The sequence below is a fragment of the Phoca vitulina genome, unplaced genomic scaffold (assembly GCF_004348235.1).
Source record: "Phoca vitulina isolate PV1807 unplaced genomic scaffold, GSC_HSeal_1.0 scaffold32, whole genome shotgun sequence".
Classification (NCBI taxonomy): domain Eukaryota; kingdom Metazoa; phylum Chordata; class Mammalia; order Carnivora; family Phocidae; genus Phoca; species Phoca vitulina.
The window spans coordinates 21,345,075-21,365,987 of NW_022589735.1; the positions used below are offsets into that span (position 1 = coordinate 21,345,075).

At 44.2% G+C, this 20,913-nt stretch overlaps 1 protein-coding gene across 3 annotated transcripts in view; it reads left to right on the forward strand.

Moving 5' to 3' along the window:
- The window catches only part of SEMA6A (semaphorin 6A), a 125,263-nt gene that overhangs the window by 83,528 nt on the left and 20,822 nt on the right, over positions 1–20,913 (forward strand). Inside the window, exons 11-19 of one of the 3 annotated variants that reach the window (XM_032425445.1) lie at positions 3,335–3,466; positions 5,634–5,789; positions 7,216–7,392; positions 7,725–7,865; positions 7,945–8,025; positions 10,432–10,490; positions 12,734–12,754; positions 12,891–12,941; positions 18,165–18,329. In XM_032425445.1, coding sequence (XP_032281336.1) covers positions 3,335–3,466; positions 5,634–5,789; positions 7,216–7,392; positions 7,725–7,865; positions 7,945–8,025; positions 10,432–10,490; positions 12,734–12,754; positions 12,891–12,941; positions 18,165–18,329 — 983 coding nt within the window. The remainder of the gene's footprint in view (positions 1–3,334; positions 3,467–5,633; positions 5,790–7,215; positions 7,393–7,724; positions 7,866–7,944; positions 8,026–10,431; positions 10,491–12,733; positions 12,755–12,890; positions 12,942–18,164; positions 18,330–20,913) is intronic. The other 2 variants (XM_032425446.1, XM_032425447.1) reach the window with 2 other exon arrangements.

A 20,913-nucleotide genomic window follows, 5' to 3' on the forward strand; every position in this document is an offset into this window, starting at 1 on the left:
GGGTGGGGTGGGGGGGGGGTGGGGGGGGGGGGGGGGGGGGGGGGGGTAGGGTGTCTCTCCCGATGCGCAAGATTCACAACTGAAACAAACGTGCCGCTTGTTATATGTAGCTGCGAAGCACTTAATACTCCATTTTCATCAACAAATTAACAGTCAGTTCTAAGCATTATTAGATTAGGATTTTAGGGCAAGTAATTAGATAAATTATAACAATATTTCCTATTTATATGCCTGGCGTGGAAACACGTCTCATGTGTTATTTCTAAATCTCTCCAGTAGTACTGGAAACTGAATACCGTTGCCCTCTTTTTACACCTGAGGAAACTAAACTCAATTCTGTCACCTGGTCCAAGTAGTCAGGAGATGAAAGAGACACCCTTAGAACTCAAGAACATGCCTCCTTCCTCCTCAAGGTCATCTAATGTTCTGTGTGACTTTTAATATTTCTGTGACTGCATCGATTACCTTTTGAAGTGAAAACACTGAAAATGTATTTAAAGGCTACAGAGTGTGTAGGATTCCGACGAGTCCATCGTGCATCTGACCTAAGGGACCCTAGTTATTATCTGTCCAAGGAACCTAGACCCCAATGACCACTGACTCCAGGGGCTTGAGTGAGGATTTACAAGTCATGAAACAATGTACCTAGAAATACTGTCAGCCTGTTCATTCCTGTGTTCATGTTTATTTAAGCTAAGACTTTGAGTAATCAAATGACAAACTAAAAATTGTTCCTGGGGCAGCAGAAATGTGCAGAGATTAAAAAATAGGAGGAAGGCAGGCATGAGTTCTTCCAGACCTTAAACCTTAAAGTCCTAGCACTGTTGTGTGAAAATGAGCATAACCAGGCATGGTCATAAAACCTAAAAACATGAACTTCATTCTCATTTCTGTGGAGAACTTGGGATGTTCTGTACTGTCTTCCTCCGGATACACACCATTAGGGTCTGGATCATCCTTTTTATCAAGACTTAAGAAGCTGATGGGTGTCTAGATGACAGGCACCTGCATGGGGAGACTGGAGGATAGCACGTAGAAATGCTGACAAACTAGGGAGAGTCTGAAATAGAACATGCCAAAGGATGCACTAATGTTCCTCAGTTATCCGGAGGGCAAGAGTCAAGCGCTCTCCATCGAAGACACATGAAACTATGAATCCATATTGCAACAAGAAGTATTCGGTTCCATCTAAGTGAGCTTTAACCATCTGCAGGGATTTTTAGACTTGAGAATAGAAAAATACAAAAATCCAGGCCGTGACTGTTCACACCTTGGAACCCAAGTATGTAGAATTGTTTAAAAGAATCTGTCTTGGTACGTGGGAATGCAGGGGCTAAAGGAATTTCAAAGCACGTTTCTAGTTTGTTTGGGGAGGGGGGCGTTCAAGGTGAGTTACTGTGTAATTACAATACAGTAGTAGATTCTTGTATATTATAGATACTCCATTTAAAGTATTTTCTTAAAAGTCCTCAGGAAGCCCCCAATTAGTACCTGCTTATGCAGTCTCAGAAACCTTATTTGTTCAGTAAAATCAGAAAATGGTAACAATGCACATACCCATTTTCATCTATTAATTAGAGTCTGTCTCTGGTTTCATCCCTTTTCACCCCATCCTCCACACGTGCAAACTTGGTCGTGAAGGGCTGTTTCAAGCCCTTGAGGTGCTCCTCTTTGCCCTGGGGATAAAACCCAAGTTCCTTGGTAGAGCACACAGGTCCCCCCACGGTCAGGCCATCTCGTCCTCCAGCTCCACAGGCCTTCCTGGATGGAGCTAAATGTGAGTTCTTGGATGTGCTGTGCCCATTCGTTCCCTACTCTGCCAGGTCTGCCAGTCTCACCAATGCGTATCAGCTGAGGGCCTGTGTTCTTTACTACAGAGCATTTGCTGCTGGAGATTAGGGATTCCGTAAATATACACTGAAGGAACAGAAGGTGGGAAGAAAGGATGAATGAAGGAAAGATGAACGGAAGGTGGGAGGGAGTAAAGGAAGGAAGACGAAAGGATTTCACAAGTGATTCTAACCTGGGGAAGATTGATTATCAAACTCTAGGGTAACTTTAGTTATTATGAGATGCCTCATAAAATACTTCAACATTTATCCTATTTGTCATAATATTTAAAGTAAATACATATACCTGTTACTTTTAGAAAAGGGAGCTGTGAAGAGAGTTTTACAAAATTAGTAAGTAATGCTAGGGCTCTGAGATTCCAAAACCAAAGGAGACCACTGCCATTATCTATCCAATTCTGTGCACAATGTATATATATTCTACATACTTGAAAATTCATCCCACCACCTTAAACAAGCTTTCTAATCTTCTACCTAATTCTTGCTTTATTAGTAATACTTCAATAACTGTGTTATGAAATTAAAGATGGCAGAAAATTCCCTTAATCACTTAGGAAGTGATTTCCATATCCTTTCAACGTTTGCAAAATCAAGACTAAACCAGTCTCTCTGCCCTGGGTAATGTTACCACCCTGCAAAGTGCCCGTGTCTTGGCCCGGATGCTCCTGCCCATGCAATGGCCACTACCTCAAAGCCTGGTGAAAACTCTTGACCGGCTGGTGCCTGCAATTTATTTGATCAAAATCAAGGAATGACCATAGTTAAAAACAAACATGGGTTCAAATGAATGAATAATTCATGCCTTCTCTCCACTGATTAAAAAAATCCCCAAGTCCTTCCATGAGCACCAGAGAAGGATGTAATTATAGGTAGAGATTACCACCATTATTATTATTTAGCACTTAATAGAGCACTTTATTTGCAAAATGTTGGTGCTTTAGAGACTTACGTTGTTTCGTCTCATGCAAATAAATAGGAAGTAAAACTTAAAATGGGCGGTGACGAACAGAAAATAAGCATGCTCTCCCCACACATACATTCTCACTCCCGGGGTCCCTGGCTGGAGAAACCGAATTCAAAGAAGCAATATGTGGACAGGTGAGACACTTTTACTTCAAATATACACCAATATTAGAGATGCAAAATGTTTTCCAAAGATTTTATCTTTAAGGTTAGTGAGTGAAAATTCAGGGAATTTCTGAACCTTCTAAACCACCAGTTATAAACAGATGCAGTTCCAAAAGCAGTAACAACATGAAGAGGTTTTTCTCTAGGGAGTTTGCTGTTAAGCAGTCCCTTCTTTAAAGCCACCGACGCAAACTTGATTCAGAGAAACGTTCGCTGTGTATACTAGGCTCCCTTATAGTCAGGGTGCGAACTTTAAATTTCTAAGGCCCATAACAGGAGAGTTATTCGGAGTCTGTTTTCCAAGCTGCACGCGTAACTGTTTTGAGAGTAACGCTGTGTGAAACGTTACGTTCCAGCATCCCCGGGTCAGCAGTGTGTGCCTACGACATGGTTGACATTGCCAATGTTTTCACGGGGAGGTTCAAAGAACAGAAGTCTCCAGATTCCACCTGGACACCAGTTCCTGATGAACGCGTGCCCAAGCCCAGGTAGGTGTAAATATTTATGTGGTGATTCTGAACGGCGAGAAGTGGGCAGCTTGGTCCTCTGACAGTGAACGTCTTAAAGAACTGCACACCGGCGCCTTCCAGGGGGCCCCAGAGACACAAATGCTGGAACAACAGAAAGCCCTAGGAAGCCATTTGCCTTCATGCCCTTAACCTAAACTCGGCGTTACCTATAGTTATATTCAAACGACAACACTCGAGTCTTCTACTTAACCTCTGTCCCTGTGGGTTATCCAGTGTAATCCTAGGATGATGGGAAGCATCCAGTGCAGCCCCGCTGCCGTAAATCTGAGAAAACGGGAGGCTCGGAGAGGCAGAATGTGTCTTGTGCAAGTGCACAGACCTGAGTAGGTTATTTCCACCACTCCACCCTGCTTCCCCGTCCCTTTTATAGAGACCCATGTCCTTACGCCCTAATAAAATGTGAAATATACATGGTGATCCCTGGATTCTGTAACCAGGCTGGATCGGAGCTGCGTCCAGGACTCTGGGGCAAGGGCAGGTAGAGACCAGTGGGCACAGTGGACCATCACATTTTCTCTGCTCTACCAGGTTCTAGTCTGTTGTGGATCCAGAAACAGTCCATATCCCTCCACCAAAATGTAGAGCCCCAGAATCACTTTCATGGAGAATCTGTTGTCCGAGGACAATGCAGAGACCTCTTGGTCCTGGTAACCTCCGGGAAATTTTCGCACTAAGCCGGCTAATTCATTCTCTCTCCACGGACAGGATGGAACTCTCCCCCGCCCCTGCCCTCCTCATGTAGCATGCACTGCACGCTTCCATTATAACACGTGCCATCTAAGTTCTATAGAAGCATCTGTGTGTCCAGCTTCCTCCACTGAATTTGTGGGCTTCTGCAAAGAAGCCCAACAAATATCTTCATTTTTTGGTTTGCAGCACTCTCCTCCAACCACCAAACCCCCACACAAAATACCCCCGGTCCACTTAATTGAACTGACTTTGATAACATGAACCACTCTACCCAGGGGGAAAAACCTCTGTGGTTCATCCATCTCCATCACCTGAATTATCCACTGTGTGTATACGGTTACTCACGGAGAGCAGACTAGATGCAAAAAGCACACTATGGCAAGCTCAGAGAGATCCTCTAAAAGTCACTTCACTGCCTGGGAATGTTAGCTACTTTCTAGATAAGCAGGAAGGGGAAGTACGGTTGAGGAATGAGGTTTCAGGGAGTACTTATAGAATATGCTCCCCTTGGTGTGTGAAGATGGTGTCAGTTGGCTATGGCCAGGACACATACTTAGACTTTCTAACGGTGGCAATGTGTTTCTCCCCATCCTTCCACGTGCTTCCTCATTCCTCTGGCGGACATCAGGATGCTTTCACAGGGCTGGCTTGGTTAGTGCCATAAAATGGTGTGTAAATGAGGCCAGATCATGCCAGTGCTATCAGGGTCCAGTGGGCTCTCCTGAACCAGCAGGCAGAGCCGGGCTGTGGACAGGACTGTTGTCAGTGTTTCCCTGACCTGACTTTACTAGGCTGTCCCTTGACTCCTGAAACCACGGAATTGCTTGTAGAAATGACTTTTCGCTGTCACTGTTCAGAAATCAAGAAATGACCTTTCGGGAGAGAATCTTCAGTGTAGTTGGCTTTTCATACCTGCCCAATGCCCAAATCAATCAAAAACAATAAAAACAAAACCGCATGTTGTCGGACCCCCGGTAAGGAGAGCCGGTCACAGTGAGTCTTGCTGCCTGCGTGCTGGCGGGCCCCTACGTCTGTGCCGACGTCCGCTGCCTTCTCTCCTTCCGTAGAGCAAGTGCCTCAAGAACGTCCCGCAGGGTTTTAGGACAGGTAGCAGAGCCTGGGGCGCGTGGGCAAAGCACACACTTCCTCCCTTGTTTTAAGCCCCATCACTGTTTGGGGGGTTTGTGCTTCTGGGGGTAAGCCAGGCTATCGCCGGCTGAGGCTGAACTGCCCTGGCTGGAGCTTCTCTACGGAATGAGCAGGCGGCCGGGAGAAAATCTAAGCATATTTTATTTGGCGGCATTCTGCATCGTTCCACTTCCTCTTTTCAGCCTACAGTATATTCTCCCCCATGACAGATGCTTAGGGAAGCAGTTCGTTCAAAGAATTTGCCATAAGGCATGAAAAAAAGCTCCCTCCCTTTGTTTCTTTTTAGGCCAGGTTGCTGCGCTGGCTCATCGTCCTTAGAAAAATACGCAACCTCCAATGAGTTTCCCGATGATACCCTGAACTTCATCAAAACACACCCACTCATGGATGAGGCTGTGCCTTCCGTCATCAACAGGCCGTGGTTCCTGAGGACAATGGTCAGGTGGGTGTTAAGCAAATCATGTCCAAAATGGATTTTTCCCTACTCCATCTCATGTTCACAGAACCTATTGGTGGATCATGATTTGAAATGCCACAAACATCTTCTGTTATCCTGGGCATTGATTCAGCTATGAAATGCTGGCCAGTTGGGTGCCTGCCACAAAACCCCCATCACCACATTCCCAGTGAGACAAGTTCTGATATTTTCAGGCTAATTGGACCCATGCCAGCAAATAGAGGTAACAAAAATATCTCCTTCCGGGTGACAGTCTTCTGGGCAAAAGCAGGAAGCAGTGAAGGAGAACCAGTCGATGGATGTGGATACCTGTTTGCTTGGATATGGTTGCAAAGCATGCTCCAGATTCCATCCCAGTCCTGTCCCCAGCTCGTTAGCTGTCACACAGACCAGGGATGAGCAACACTTGCACAAGTACGCTAGCGTGAAGGATTCATACTGTAGCATTTGTAATCCGAAGGGGTGGCCAGAGAGAAGGGACAGTTGATTAGAAATCTGTGATGGCGTTAAATACTCCTTCTTGTATTTCTTTAGAGCTTATTTCCAGACTATTCCACAGGCTTTCCCAAGCACCATCTAGTTGGCGGCAGTCATCAAACAAAATGTTATTCAACTTTACCACCATTTTTAAACGGTGACTTTATGGGAAGATGTTAAAAGTACTATAATGGCTCTTGCCCGTAAAATGGAAACTGTGGTATATAACTTGTAGGAGGGTCTGTGTTTTCTGGTTTCTGCCAAAGTGCCTGGCACAAATGGGTATCCACAGAGTGGTGAACAGCTGAGAGATACCCGAGAAAGATGGTGCCTGATAGGATGTATCGAAGGACTGGTGTCCTTCACCTGTGGCTTTAAATGGAACTTGTTTGGCTTGCACGTCGTCGTATTTATTTATAGTGCCATCCGCATGCCACTCTCCCATCCTTCAGAACTTCCTCAGCCCCTCTACGTACACTTGGAAAGCTTTCCAATCGGCCATTCTGCTGACAAGGCTTTGCACCTCAGAGGCAGAGTACGGAAAACTGGTAGCTGTTGCTTTTCTTTTCAGTGTTAAATGAAATGTTAAATGAGTTGGGTTAGTAGTATTTCTTACCCTCTTCCTGGGAGACCTCAGCCTTTCCTTGCTGCTCATGGAAGGGATCACTGCTGAGCGGTTTCAGATGGTTCAGGCTGTCTATTTGTTATGTGACTTGGCCTCCACAAACACATACCTCCGTCCTCCCCTTGGAGCCACACTAATGCTCTGCATGTGGAAATAAAGGACCAGAACAGCTTGAGAACATTATCTATATGCATGTATTTTTCTTGAGGTTATTACTAGAAAGCTATGTCACAATTGTTTGAAGTGGAAAAGGGGACCCTTTAGTGACAGACCGACAAAGATATAAAAACCGCGATCCTGTCATTTTAGATACCGCCTGACCAAAATTGCGGTGGACACTGCTGCCGGGCCGTATCAGAATCACACTGTGGTTTTCCTGGGATCAGAGAAGGGAATCATCTTGAAGTTCTTGGCCAGGATAGGAAACAGTGGTTTCCTAAATGACAGCATTTTCCTGGAGGAGATGAGCGTTTATAACCCGGAAAAGTATGTAGACTCTTCGGCTCTTTCTTAGTGATTATTTGTCATTATGATCCTTCTGATTCAGAGAAAATCTGAGGATAGGAGACTTTGGTTTTATGCGTTTTTAGGTACTTTTAGTATTGTTTGTAAAAAATACTTTAATCCTTAAAAAGCATTATTTTCTCCTTGCCAGTAATGTGTGTGTTTATACAGCTACACCCGTGGGCTGGGGGGGCAGCTTAGAAGGTCTAAGACACCACCCTGTGGGCTGGGAGGCAGGGTGGGAGGGGGTGTCAGGAGAAAGAGAATTGACTCAAGAGGGACTACGACAGCATTATCCTACCTTATAACATTAGGTGCAGCTATGACGGAGTAGAGGACAAGAGGATTATGGGCATGCAGCTGGACAAAGCAAGCAGCTCTCTGTATGTTGCATTCTCCACCTGTGTGATAAAGCTTCCCCTTGGCCGGTGCGAACGACACGGGAAGTGTAAAAAGTATGTATTTGGCCTCATTGACCATTAGAAAGTCCCAGAACGGAGTCCTGGGTAGCTCATGGCCCTGTTCTTCCCGCAGAACCTGCATCGCCTCCAGAGACCCGTACTGCGGGTGGGTAAAGGAAGGAGGTTCCTGTGCCCACCTGTCACCCAGCAGCAGGTAAGGAGCCTGAGCTGCAGAAGAGCATAAAACGGCCTTTGGCTGCTCTGCATTCTAGACGTACCACCAGCTATGCTCCCACGCACCCCTGCACAAACCTCACCAATGGGACTGCCAGCCGTTCTGCTTCCTTTTCCCATATCATAGAACACGGCGACATCGCATGTGGCAGATTTCCAATTGTTTAATCATCCGTCCTCAGACTGATGAAAAACACAGAGAAAAGAAACACAGTGGGCTTCTAAGTATTCCCTGGAGAGAGGGACAAGAAGGTGCATGCCTTGATCGCAGCGGTGTAAGAACAGCAGAGAAAAGGAGCAATAGGGTCCCGATTAGATTAGTGCCGTGGTCTGTCCGGCCACAGCAAAACTGGTTCCTCTAATGGACCATGCAGGGCCGAGAAGAGATCACAGAGCATTTGTTAAGTGATGCATTTGTACTGCAAGGATGGTGTATGCATCCAATAAACCATTCTCCTGCACTGAAGAACTGTTGACCCTATTACTCGTTAGGGAGTCAGTCAATTCTTGGCAGTTCTCCAGCCGATCAGCTAGATCAGGCCAGTCCATCATGCCTGTGATGTTGGTGCTTAAAATTGTTACCCTGGCTTTAAATGCTTAGATGGCATTAAAGGTTCTTCTCCCCCCGTCTTTACTTTAGTGGATATGAAATCCAATGCACATCCTTGACAAGTTACGGCAACTCGAGGAAGGTGCGATATGGCAGCACAGTTCTGTCTGAGCCATTCCTTCAACGTCCCCAGATCCAAGAGGGCAAAGAATCGTCTCGCCATCACTCTGAGCCTCCTCTCCCATTTTAGAATAGCTGGACAGGCAGGAGAGCATATCTGATGACCACCACACGCATAATTTGAGGGAAAGTATTCCCACAAACACAGCTCATGACAGTTGTTAAAGTCTGACCTGGAAATCTGACTAGTACAAAGGGTTGACTCACTACACATGATTAGATCAGCTTCACAAATAGCAGTACTGACATACTAGAGTTAGAGCTTTGTATCTTTTCATGGGAACCCTTGAGGTGAAGGAGTAAAGATCACAAATCACACTGAGGAAAGCTAAGAAATGACCTATCTCCTTTCTATATTCAAGGTGTGACTGATTTTAAAAAATCATTTTTAAGTCGGGGAGCCTGGGTGTCTCAGTCGGTTAAGCATCTGCCTCCAGCTCAGGTCATGATCCCAGGATCCTGGGATCGAGTCCCGCATCGGGCTCCCTGCTCAGTGGGGAGTCTGCTTCTCCCTCTACCCCTTCCCTCCCCCCTGCCTGTGTTCAGTTGCTCTCTTCAACAAATAAATAAAATCTTAAAAAGAAAATAATTTTTAAGTAAACATGTGAACTCCAAAATTGTTCCCTTAAGGATCTACATCTATATTTCATTGCTCAAAACATGTGGAACTCTCCTTGGAAAACAGCCTTCAGGGCCTGATGAATCCTGGCTTTCACTACCACTGAAAATCTTTATCCTTTGAATATGAATTTGATTTTTAACAGAAAAAAAACACTGGAAAACAAACATGGTGAAGGATTCGATCAAGGTTGTGACTTTCCAGATAGTTTTCCTAAATGGTCCATAAAATAAACTCTAAGGCAGTTGCAAACTAGAGTTTCAATGATGCTGTGAGAAGCAGCACGGAGCTCCCCGCCCCAAAAAAGGACAGTACTCCTCTGAGTGAGTCCAGTGGGCTTATTTTAAAAAATCAAAATAGATATATTGTTGTTATACACCTTGTGCAGCCCAATGGTGACCAAATGGGTTTGGAAAGAAGAGTGAGCTTGTGGGGGAGCATGCGGGTAATACTGTCGAGTCACAGGGCCACGGGGTCTCCGGGGGTCTCAGCACAATCCACCACCACGGCCCATCCCCTCAAGGGCGCTACATGCCCCCCAGCCATCTGTTCCCTGGAACACTCTGTTATACAGGTCCTTTCTACACAGAGAAATAGATCAAGGTCTAGGAGGGCAGTGCTGGGGTCAAAGCAAAAGGAGAGAGGAAGAGACTTTTTTTTTTTTTTTAATTTACAGACTTCTATATCATTTATAAAGAGTTATGTTAACATTTAAACTTTTTAAATGTTTAAGAAATGCTCAAAGAATCTGTAAAAGGAGGATATAAATAATCCGCCAACTAATTCACTTCCTGAATAATACCAGAATCAGCTGCTTAAACCCCGGCCTCTCTTCGGACAGTCACATAAGACTCGTTTCCATAAACTTCGGAGACAGATTTCCCAGCCGTTATCTACTTCTTTTTTTGCACCTGCCACTCAATTTATCAAACCGTGTTCATTTCTGTAGTGAAACTTCAGACTCATTCTGGAGTAAGGACTTGCATTATTGAATTTGTTTCTTTCTTCTCCCTGCTCCTTTTTTTTTTTTTTTAAAGACTGACTTTTGAACAGGACATAGAACGTGGCAGTACAGATGGCCTGGGAGACTGTCACAGTAAGTACAGCTTTTTATCCATGCTCATCTTTGTGCAAAGATCCTTTGGTCGGATGGCCCAGAAACATAACACCACGTGTGGGGCTGGGTGTGGCCGGCACTGAGCCAGGCAGAAGCAACAGAAATCATCTTCTAAACGTCCGATAAAGAAAACAGTGTGTTGCAGAGCAGCGCCCCCGGTGCTGTTGCTATAAACGCTGTGGAACCAATTCACTCCAGAGGATATTAATTATAACCGAGCAGTAAGTTAGATCAGCATTTCCATTAAAAAACTGGTCTTGTTGTTTTAAAAAATGTGTTATCACACCGTAATTTTTAGCCAAATAATAAAAAAATTGATCGCTGTACTCTAGCTTTCTAATTGAATGGGAAGGTTTTGTTCTTCTCAAACATATCGCCTAATAAAAGTAATTTTTTTTAAATTAGATTTATGTCTGTTGCCATTCCCCGTAGGAAAAAACTTCAGAAAGAACCCACAAAGTACAAGATGACTCAAAATAACCTTTTTTATAGGAACTAGCCTATTATGCTTACCTCGGAGTTCATTTCAAAAGTTACTAAATGGTAACATTTTAGTTGGAACTTCATATAAAAGATCCTGGTCAAACGTCTGCCCAGTTGTCCTATGATCTGATTAACATGGGTATTCTCCTGAAAATGTTTACTAATGCTAAGTTAGAGAATAATGACACTCTCTTGGAAAATAGTTCGCAGTGTTTCAAATGTTACATATGATGATTCTAGGAAGCTTACATTCATTCAAAATGGCACCCCAAAAACAGCTCCTAGGGGAATGAAACTGTATTACTCTGATACCCGGTTCTATAATGGAAATCATGGGTAAAACTCTCAATCTTTGGGCCAAGAGTACTGAAATCTCAGACTCTAAGGTTCCAAATTTCTACCTTACCTTTTTTTGGAGATCAAATATTACCCTTTAAATAAAGAGGACTACGGGCAGCCTCATCTCCGAATTCTTTGCTGTATTTTTTTGTTTGCAAATATTACGTATCGGCAAAAGCTTCTTATTGGGTCTTCAAACACAAAATTTATGCCTGAAGAAATCCACACAGGAGACCGTTATCACCAAAAGGCCTGCGTTACTTGTGTGCATCAAACAGTCTGATGTTTGATCAGTGGATCTTAAATCATGTTAATCATGTTGGTGCCTTATGGCTCCGTTTTCAGGGAAACAAGTTCTGGTTTGTGTGTGCGTCTGTGTGAGCAAACTTAATTAGCTGACTTCAGTGAATAATTTTCTTCCTATTTTTATGATCTGGTGGTATGGGCATCTGTAGAAAATAGGGGTGTCAACTGGGACTGGATAACTGAACGGATGAAAGCTGTGAAATGGTTGTTACTGTCTCTGTCACGTGTCCACGCCACCTGTGTGTTTTTGGACAAAGGAACCGAAGGAAGCCTCTGTATCTAACACAGGGGAGACCCTCAGGTCCCCAGCCCGTGATCTACTCTTCAATCTCAGGGGGCAAGCCTCTGTTTTCGTGGGCTACCTAACCTTGAACTCCAGTCCTGGTGAGGCACTCAGGGTGCCTGGCTCAGGGCAGGAGGAACAACTGCCCCTCGCTGCCTTTCCTAGCGGCGTCTCGCTCTCTCTGCTCCGGCTGCAGCATGACCTACTTCTGCTAGCCATACCTGTTCACATGAAGGCATTCAGAGGATTTAGATAATTGGTGCACAGTGACTCCTGAACAGGATTTTTAGGGGAAATGAGGAAATCCTGAAGAGTCAGTGTCAGAGGCTGAGGAGGAAGCTGAATGAACCAGTGATGCGACCTAGACACACCGCACATGCACACACCTATGTGTGTGGTTGAGAGGACGACACGAGAGAGAGCGTAAAGACAAGAGTGTTTTGTAAGTGTGGTCCAGGTGTCACTTCTTTCACCTGCATACACGTCCCTCTGTATGGAGTAAGGCCTCAAGTCCCAGAATCACGTATAATCGCAGTTCCCTTCCTTCTACTAACTCTTGCTGTTTCTTTGAGCCTTGGCAACAAAGGGCAGTGACTTTGAGGAAACTCACTCGGGGGAGAGATAGAGGAGTGTGAAATCGGACCTGATATAAAGTGTCTTGTATTACACGCAGAAATTAAAAAGCACTTACTTAGTACTGGGGATCACATGTTAGCATAATTCTGTGTTAGCTCATTCCTACTTATTATGTAAGTCACACTAAGCAGAGTGTTAAACATTAAGTAACCTTCTCCTCCCTTTTGTCTTCCAGATTCCTTCGTGGCCCTGAATGGTAAGGAAGATATTACTCATAATTTAATATCGATGGAAATCTATGTGGGAAATCCTGTTTCACTAATCCTCTTGAGTATTTTCAAACCTTAAGTTTCTTTTTTAATTAATTTTTTATCCTCATTATTTTTTTATAGACATTTCAACTCCTCTTCCAGATTATGAAATGTCTTACAACACAGTATATGGTCAGTTTATGGACTTTTTTTTTTTTTTAATTCTAAGCCACTCATCCTGTGGTAGTTTATAGTTTTCATCCCTAAACATCATGGACCAGATTCTTTGTTACTTCAGGGCACCAATTCACTAAAATTATTTATCAATTTCACAATGCTTCAAAAATCACTGCCTATGAGAGACAATTGACATAGGAGACTGGTTCCTACATTTTTAATCCACAGAACATGAAATTCGCCAACCTTAGGGAATTTGGTGAATACATTTAATGAGTTCTTGAGGGAGAAGAAATTGCTTTTGGACTATGAGTATATCCAAGATAAAAGAACAGTGCTTATTAAGTAATAGGCTATAGCTCTTAACTGATAGAATACCATTCCCCAAAATGCTGACTTTCAGGGCAATACCCTCTGCAGGGGGGGAAAAAATCTACACAGCATGCAGAGACCAGTTCTTACGAGGCAAACAAACCTTTCCGATATCACATGAAAATTAGCCATTTGAAACTTAAGTTCACAAAGAGTATGAATATTTAGACATATTTTCAGTGAGAGTTCTTCAGAATGTATACAAGGAAGAGTGACGCAGTGGAAATGATGTGCAAACAGGATCTATCCCATTGTTCCTGCTCTGAAATACACAGACAATACATTAAACAAAGCCATGAAGTCCATAAACAGAATATTCTGAGCCCTTTATAAGAAAAATTGAAATGCAATTGAAGTGTTCCATTGCTATTTCTCAGAGTTCCCCCAAATGTTTATAGGGTAAACTATTCAAGTGTTTTTTAAATATGAAAGACACGTGTGATGAAGATTTAAGCTTTGCATTATAATGGGGACTAAGAGTTTCACTGATGCGCATTTTATAGCTTTTGTGTTAAAAATACATTAACGGTAACAATTCCAGGACAGTCTTTAAATGTAGAGGCAGGGAATAAAGGAAGGGAAAAAAAGGAAAGAAAAGAAAGCAAGGCAGGTTTAGGATTGAAGAAACAGTTTAAGACGGCTACAAATGTATTTAACAGCTCTATGTAATGAACTCTTACTCCCTGTGTCTAATTAGCATAAATAAAAAGCCTCTTTGGAAGTCCTAAAGGCTGTGCAGTCCTAAGTGAGCTGTGCAGATATGGGAAACAATGCTTGGTTTCTCCTCTTTTCCTTGTGAAGGGAGGCCACGTAAAGCAGATGAGCCCACAGAATTCATCCACCTTTAGTCTCATCTGTTACTCAAGCCAGAATACTGAACACCAACAATGAAGAAAAATTTCTCAGGAGGCAGATGTCATCTAGCTTAGCTCACCCTTCAGAAAGAGAACCCACTTAGCATCTGCTCTCCTCCCATATCACGCTTTGCAATCATTTCCTATAATTGAATAATCTTTATCAGATACTGAGGAATTCAGGTCTTAAATCTAATTGAACCGGCTACCTCCCCAGCATTCATCAATTGGACGAAGACCAATTTTAACTCCCAGGTAATTTCTCATATAGAAAGAATAGTTAAACGATGGGATGCTTTTTAGGAAGAAAAAGTCACCCTCCAATCTATGGATCTCTCCTATTTCCTTTACAAAGGGAAAGGAACTTACTAATTCCTCCATGTTAACATTTTAAGGCATGATGCCTGTTCGCCCTCAGCTGTTGATCAGTGGCTTCTGTGATGAAACTAAAGAAGAGGTAGAATTTTCCTTTCACCTAATGATCCTATCCATTTTAGGCTAAATCTGTCCAGTGTCAAGTTGTTAGATGATTGACCACCAAAATAAGAATTGGTCCAGACAGTACTTACGAAAACACGGGAGACTTTCTTTTCACAAACTATTCCAAGAGATGCTTATTTTGGAGTTAAAACCTAGAACAGATTTCATTAATTCACTCAGCAAATACGTGTTGAGTGCCTACTACAGGGTAGAATTTCTACCATCAAAGGAAAGACCAAATTGCTATTTGTATGAACACGGATATAGACTAGGAAGCCAACCACAAAGTCCAAAATGCACCCACTGTCCCTAGCTGTGTCCTTTGCACGTCCCCCCTAAAATGTTCAGTGGCTGAGTGCAGAGAGAGAGCCGTAAAACTCGAACTGCCTAACTCAGAAAAAGGAAACTTTACGATAAATCATGCAATCTCTCTGCTTGGCAAAAGTTCTGTGCAATAGCAGTTCACATATGCAAGAACCCCTTTTAGTGAATTGGACCCTGTTTTCCTTCTCTCTCCCTCTCTTGTACTGATTAAGTGTCTCTTGTTTTGTGTCTAATTGGCTACAACCATTGCTAATAGGTAACAGTGGTTTGAAGTGTCTCTAATCTCTGGAATCACAAAGACTTGTAGATACAGAGAAACAATATGATGCATATTAAATTTAACTTCTAAAATCTATTTCTTTGCATATTATAAGAATAATACATCAGGGGCGCCTGGCTGGCTCAGTCAGCAGAGTGTGCGACTCCTGATCTCAGGGTCGTGAGTTCGAGCCCCACATTAGATGGAGAGATTGATTACTTAAAAAAAAAAAAAAAAGAACACATCATAAGCTCCACTGATTAAAATATGACCTTTCATAATGGATTAACAAGACAAAATCATAGGCTCCAAATCTACTGACCTGTAATACCATACCTACAAATAAATGCCTATTTGTGTAGCATTATTTTGGTCACAGAGTCTCCTAGGGGAATGCACAAATGGTACAGCCTATAGAATCAGATGTTAAGAAAGAACATAAGCGACTCCCTTTTAACATTTTAAGCTTGGAGAAGTAGTAATAATAACATGCCTCTTTGATTTCAAACTAAAGACTGCTGGTTAATCGTGCTCTTACAAGGCGGTTCTAAAATTTTTGAGAATCAGGTATTGCTTTCTCCGATTGTCTGATTTCACCGGTGACACATGTTGCCTATCCTCAAGCATAAGTTTAAAAGAATACAAACCTCAGGCTGCTCAGTTTTTTCCTTTAATTCTGAGTACATCAGATGCATGGTTTCTCTAGATTTACATATAGAAAATGGGGATGTGGTGGGTATTAAGACTAACACTTGAGCAATAGGAAGGAGATGATTTCTCACATTTGTGTAAAGCATTTTCCTACCTAACTACCATCTGGTCCACATTAATTTCCTCTCATAGCCATAGCTTTCCATTACAAATGAGTTTTCCATGTATTTGCAGCATATGGTCCAGGAAATCTTTCGATGGAGAATGTGTCCCTTAGGCATATATTTCCCCTAGATTACCGTATTAAGAAACGTTCTCCCTAAACCATACTTACAGCATTACCATAAAACTGCCCCTTGAACACAGTTAAATTGAAAGTACTCAAAATGCGTTATCAATTCAGGTAAAAAATTCTTGCTACTTGGAGAAAAGGGTTTCGTTCCCCGCCGCCACCACCACCACCACCACCCCCCCCCCCCCCGCCCCTTCTAACTCCCTACGAAGCGATTTCTAATGGTTTGCCTAGGCTGGGTGCTGAATTCTCTCTTAGGCTGACCATATATTGCATAAGAGCGGTGCAGAATTCAGGAGTAGGAAACAGAGGCTCTCTTTCAGACCGCGATATAAGCAAAAAAGAAGTAAGAGAAATTCTGCATTTCCAAGTCCGGCTTAATTTCGCTACTCCTGTTCTCTTATCAGTATTAAGAGATGAGCTATGAAACCCAGGAATGTAAAAACAGACAGTCTAGATGCAAGCATTCTTGAGTTGTAAATGAACATGTTCCTAACAGCTGGATAGAAACCAGACTATGTGCACCAAAGCCAATGTTTGAAGCTGCGTGGAGGAGAACAAACTACACAGAAGGAGGTTTCTTAAATGTCACCCAAGTGCGGTGGGGGCATTTAAGAGTGGTGCTTCCACAGAAATCATTAGAATGTAGGTGACCCAGCTGGCTTCTCTGCTTTCTCCTGAGGTCTTCTTTACAAAGGTTTTCTGTTACGTGCAGCACTGGAGTCTCCTGGGAACCCAACTTATTATAATAACTAATAAAGAAGAACGCAATTCATTGATCATTGTGATCTTTCTTTCTGGTCACCAGTATTTTATTTATCACATACATGGTGATCACAGCCCAAGGCTGGAGCCACTTGTGAATCTGCCCTCCTTTCTACCAGAGGCACTGTTTCCACATTCACAGAAGTTGCCTTGATGTCTTTTCAAACATTGTTCAAGAGGCTGCTAGAGCTAAGATGGTTTAACGAGCCAAAGACGCTAATGGAAAATCACAGGTTAAATTTTATTTCTACCAGAGAGAAGAGGTAGTGAGGCTTCCTTTAAACCACTGTGACAGTTGACATCAAAGCACCTGGTGCAACCTGTATTTAACCTTGCAGGATGCTGGCAGGAAAGCTTAGGAATGTGTTCATAGGAAGAATCCAGAGTTTCTGCCATAACTCCCAACCTGGCCATTCTTTTCCTGATGCCATCCTCTGGTAGGCTCCTCTGGATCTCAAAAAGCTATCCCTTTCTAATCTGAATCATGGCCTCAAGAACAACCTCTCCCAAGTATGAGTCATAAACCATGGGACTGACTTTGCCAGAACAAGACGCGGAAGGCATAGTCATGGCAACATGGGGCGGCTGAGGCTGCCATTCCAGGGAAGCGGTGGTGGGAGCAGCTCCCTTGAGAATGCCATCACTTCTCTTAGAAATGGGGAACCTGTGAAGTTGAGCTGAAGTTGAAAACTAGACACACCTTGAGAAAGGCTCGGTGGGAAGGGCTTGGGACCGCTGAGTTGCTTCTAAGAGGCAAGAGGTGAGAGGCTCATCCACTACCATCCACCTGCCCCATCAGTCACAAATGGAGTCGCCCAGAGTGGGCACATCCTGCCTTTAGTGGTGCCGTGGGAATGCCAGAGAAGGACCCCGGTATTTCTTGAGCACGTGCTGTGTCAGACACCGCTGGGTACTTTTGCCATGATGTCACTTTATCCTCCCCACACAGGGAGGTAAGTGACATCATCCCCATCTTGTGCACCAGGAAAATCAAGGCCCAGAGAGATTAAGTGAATCCCCAGGCTCACCCAGCAAGCAGCAGAGATAGGATCTGGCCCTTCATCCTCTAACTGCAAGGGCAGGAGTCTTCTGCGGAACCCCAGCCCCCAAACCTGTTATTTCTAGGGCAATCTCCTTTCAGTCCTACGGCCAGCTTGGGGGTCCCCCTCCTGGCCTCTGAGCAAAGGGAATGTGGGGGTCTCCTGCGATGTTTTGCCTAACTGTATTTGTGATGCAAACAGGGCACTCCAGTTCCCTCTTGCCCAGCACCACCACGTCAGATGCGGCGTCTCAAGAGGGGTATGAGTCTAGGGCAGGAATGCTGGACTGGAAGGATCTGCTCGATTCACCTGACAGGACAGACTCTTTGGGGGCGGTGTCTTCCCGTAATCACCAAGACAAGAAGGGTAAGGCCTTGGAAATGCCTCTTCCTCTGGGGGGAGAGGGAGGGAAAAGTGAGGAGGACCGTGTAACTGCTTCCAGCTGCATCGTAGCAGCGTTCGAGGAACCTCCAACACACTGATTGAGAGCGTCTCAGAAAAGACTGCAATCCAGTCCTCTGTGCTCGGCTTGATCCTCAATTATTCCCCGATCAAGGAGAAAACACACAAAACAAATAACACATCCTCTCAGCTCCCTCCGTCCAAAAGAGGTGCGGCTTGGCCCAAAGCAGATCCCTCTCCACTCCTCTGAGCTCATTCTGTGATTCTGGGTCCTCCTTTCCCGTTCCACAACGGGATGGAATGCAGGGCCGGCCTTGGCACGTGCACGTAATCCAAGCAAAGACCCGCTCAATGTGTGAATGGAGAGAGAGCAGGGCAGAGTCTTTACTGGCCCGTAGCATCCCTCCCTCATGCATGGTGCTGAATGTGAACAGAGCTGTCATCCTGCAATGTACTGTAACTGCCCTTTGAGGACAACAGCTAAGACAAAAATATGTTATTTAATCAAGCAGAATTGCTATGCATTTAAAACGGAAAGGAAGCTGCGCTCCATGAAAGGGACTCTACTGTGAACTGTCCTAAATTCTCCCCTGCTTTCTTTGCTCAACTAGAGACAGGAAATGTCCTCTCTTTTCTCACCAGTGGCTGCTTCTGGTAACACATCCGACTTTAGTTGCAGCTGCTTGTCCAAAAAACAGTCTTGTAAATCAGAGACTGAAAAGCCCAGTTAGCCACTGTGACCCTTGGAGGCCAGTCTCTGTCGTGTCCCCGCCGTGGGGTTTTCTATGTACGTATTTCCATGTTTACTTTGAGAGACTGTTGGCCAGGCAGCCCCACGCGCTAGACCCTCACCCTCTCTTTTGCGACTCACCTCCGCTGCTGTGTGGGCCAAGCCGCAATGCAAAGGTGTAGCCCTTGTAACTTGTTCCAGAGCGTGTCCCCTCAAAAATCAATTTTCTTATTCCTCTAGAACTTCTGATTCATATTCCCTGCCCCAGATCTTAAAAAGAGTGGCTTCTGCCTCGGCAGCCTCCTGAAGCTGGCGGCATCCCTGCTCTTACCGTTCTGCGAGCGCGCCAGGCTCATGGGTGATGGGACAGAACTACCACGGTGGGCCACAAGCCCTACCATGTGCCATTATTTGTTATGTGTGGCTCCAGACCGCAGATGTGTTGGTCTTGGCCGAGTTCTCCAGAAGAGACGGCTCCGTGAAATCAGTTGGTGTTTGGCCACCATGACTTTCTGAAAAACCAAACAGCCGTTCCAATAAAGCATTAAGTATGTCAACCAGATCACTAGCTGTTGGTTACAATCATTTTCTCTTCACTTCACTGAGACGGGTGGCATGAATCCTCCAGTTGTTAACTCCCCCAAGGGACGGAGGTTATCAAAGAGTCCAATTAACACTTTGACAGATCATTTTAAAATTCGGCACTGTTCGTTCTCTTGGGTCTTATTATGAATATTGACAAAGCTGGAAGCAGTCTACAAACTGTCAAACAATGGTGGCAGAGGGGACCGCATGGGTGTTCACCATGATCACTGTTCCTGTGCTATTAACTCCTTGCCTTGCCCCATCAAATTCGAGTTGGGTTTTTGACAATTGAGTATGTATTTGATGGGGCAATGACAATGGGTTGTTATGCAGAAAAATTTTTCAAAAACAAAATGTAGCTTAATGTTCCTTTTGCCATGATTTTTATGATTTTAATTTCCATTTTGCTCTGAATTGTTTTTCTGTTTAATGTTCATGATTTATTTTCAACTTCTGTTCTGTTTTGCTAAGCACTGTGTGGTATGACTTGGTGATGGCGTGATTCCGTTGGAAAAGTCTTGTTTCTTTGCTGACTCATGATGACGTCCCTCAGCTTAGCCCAGTCTGTGATCTCCTCGCTTCTTTTCATTTCCTGATGTGGGTGCTTAATGATGTCACATCCGCGTGCACAGCATCTCCTGGGATGCGAGAGTTTCATGGGTTCTGCGAGGGCCTCTGGCGGGTGCTCTTTTCACTGGGTCGATTGTCTCATGGGAATGTGACATTTGTGTGCCCCAGCTTTAGGAGCTAAATATACTCTGGAATTGTTCCCAAAATATCACACATTTCCCCACTAAGCAGAAAATGTGTCCCGCTCACCAGCTTGCTGAGGAGGAGTCAAGTGCCCCATGCCTTCTTTTTTTTTTTTTTAATTTGGCTGCTAAGTAAGAGGCCAGTGAGCCGAGGAGCCCACAGCTCTGCCCTGCAGATTTGCTGACCACCACTGGGCCGGCCCCACTCTCTGTCCCACGACATCCTCCAGACAATCCTGCATTTCCAGAGTATGTTTGCTTGCCTTTTTCTTTCTTTTCCTTGCTGTTGTCTTTCGTCTCAATTTAATCCTGTACGTTCTTCACATTCTGTCAAAGCACCAATCCTCACCTTGCAATCTAACCCCCTTCTGCTACCATTGTTCTCAGCCTCCCCCTTTCCAAATAATAGACCCAAGCCCTCTGCCCTTCTGTGGAATGTTCCAAGGCTCTTTCCTTCTACACTGTGAGGAGCATTCTGATG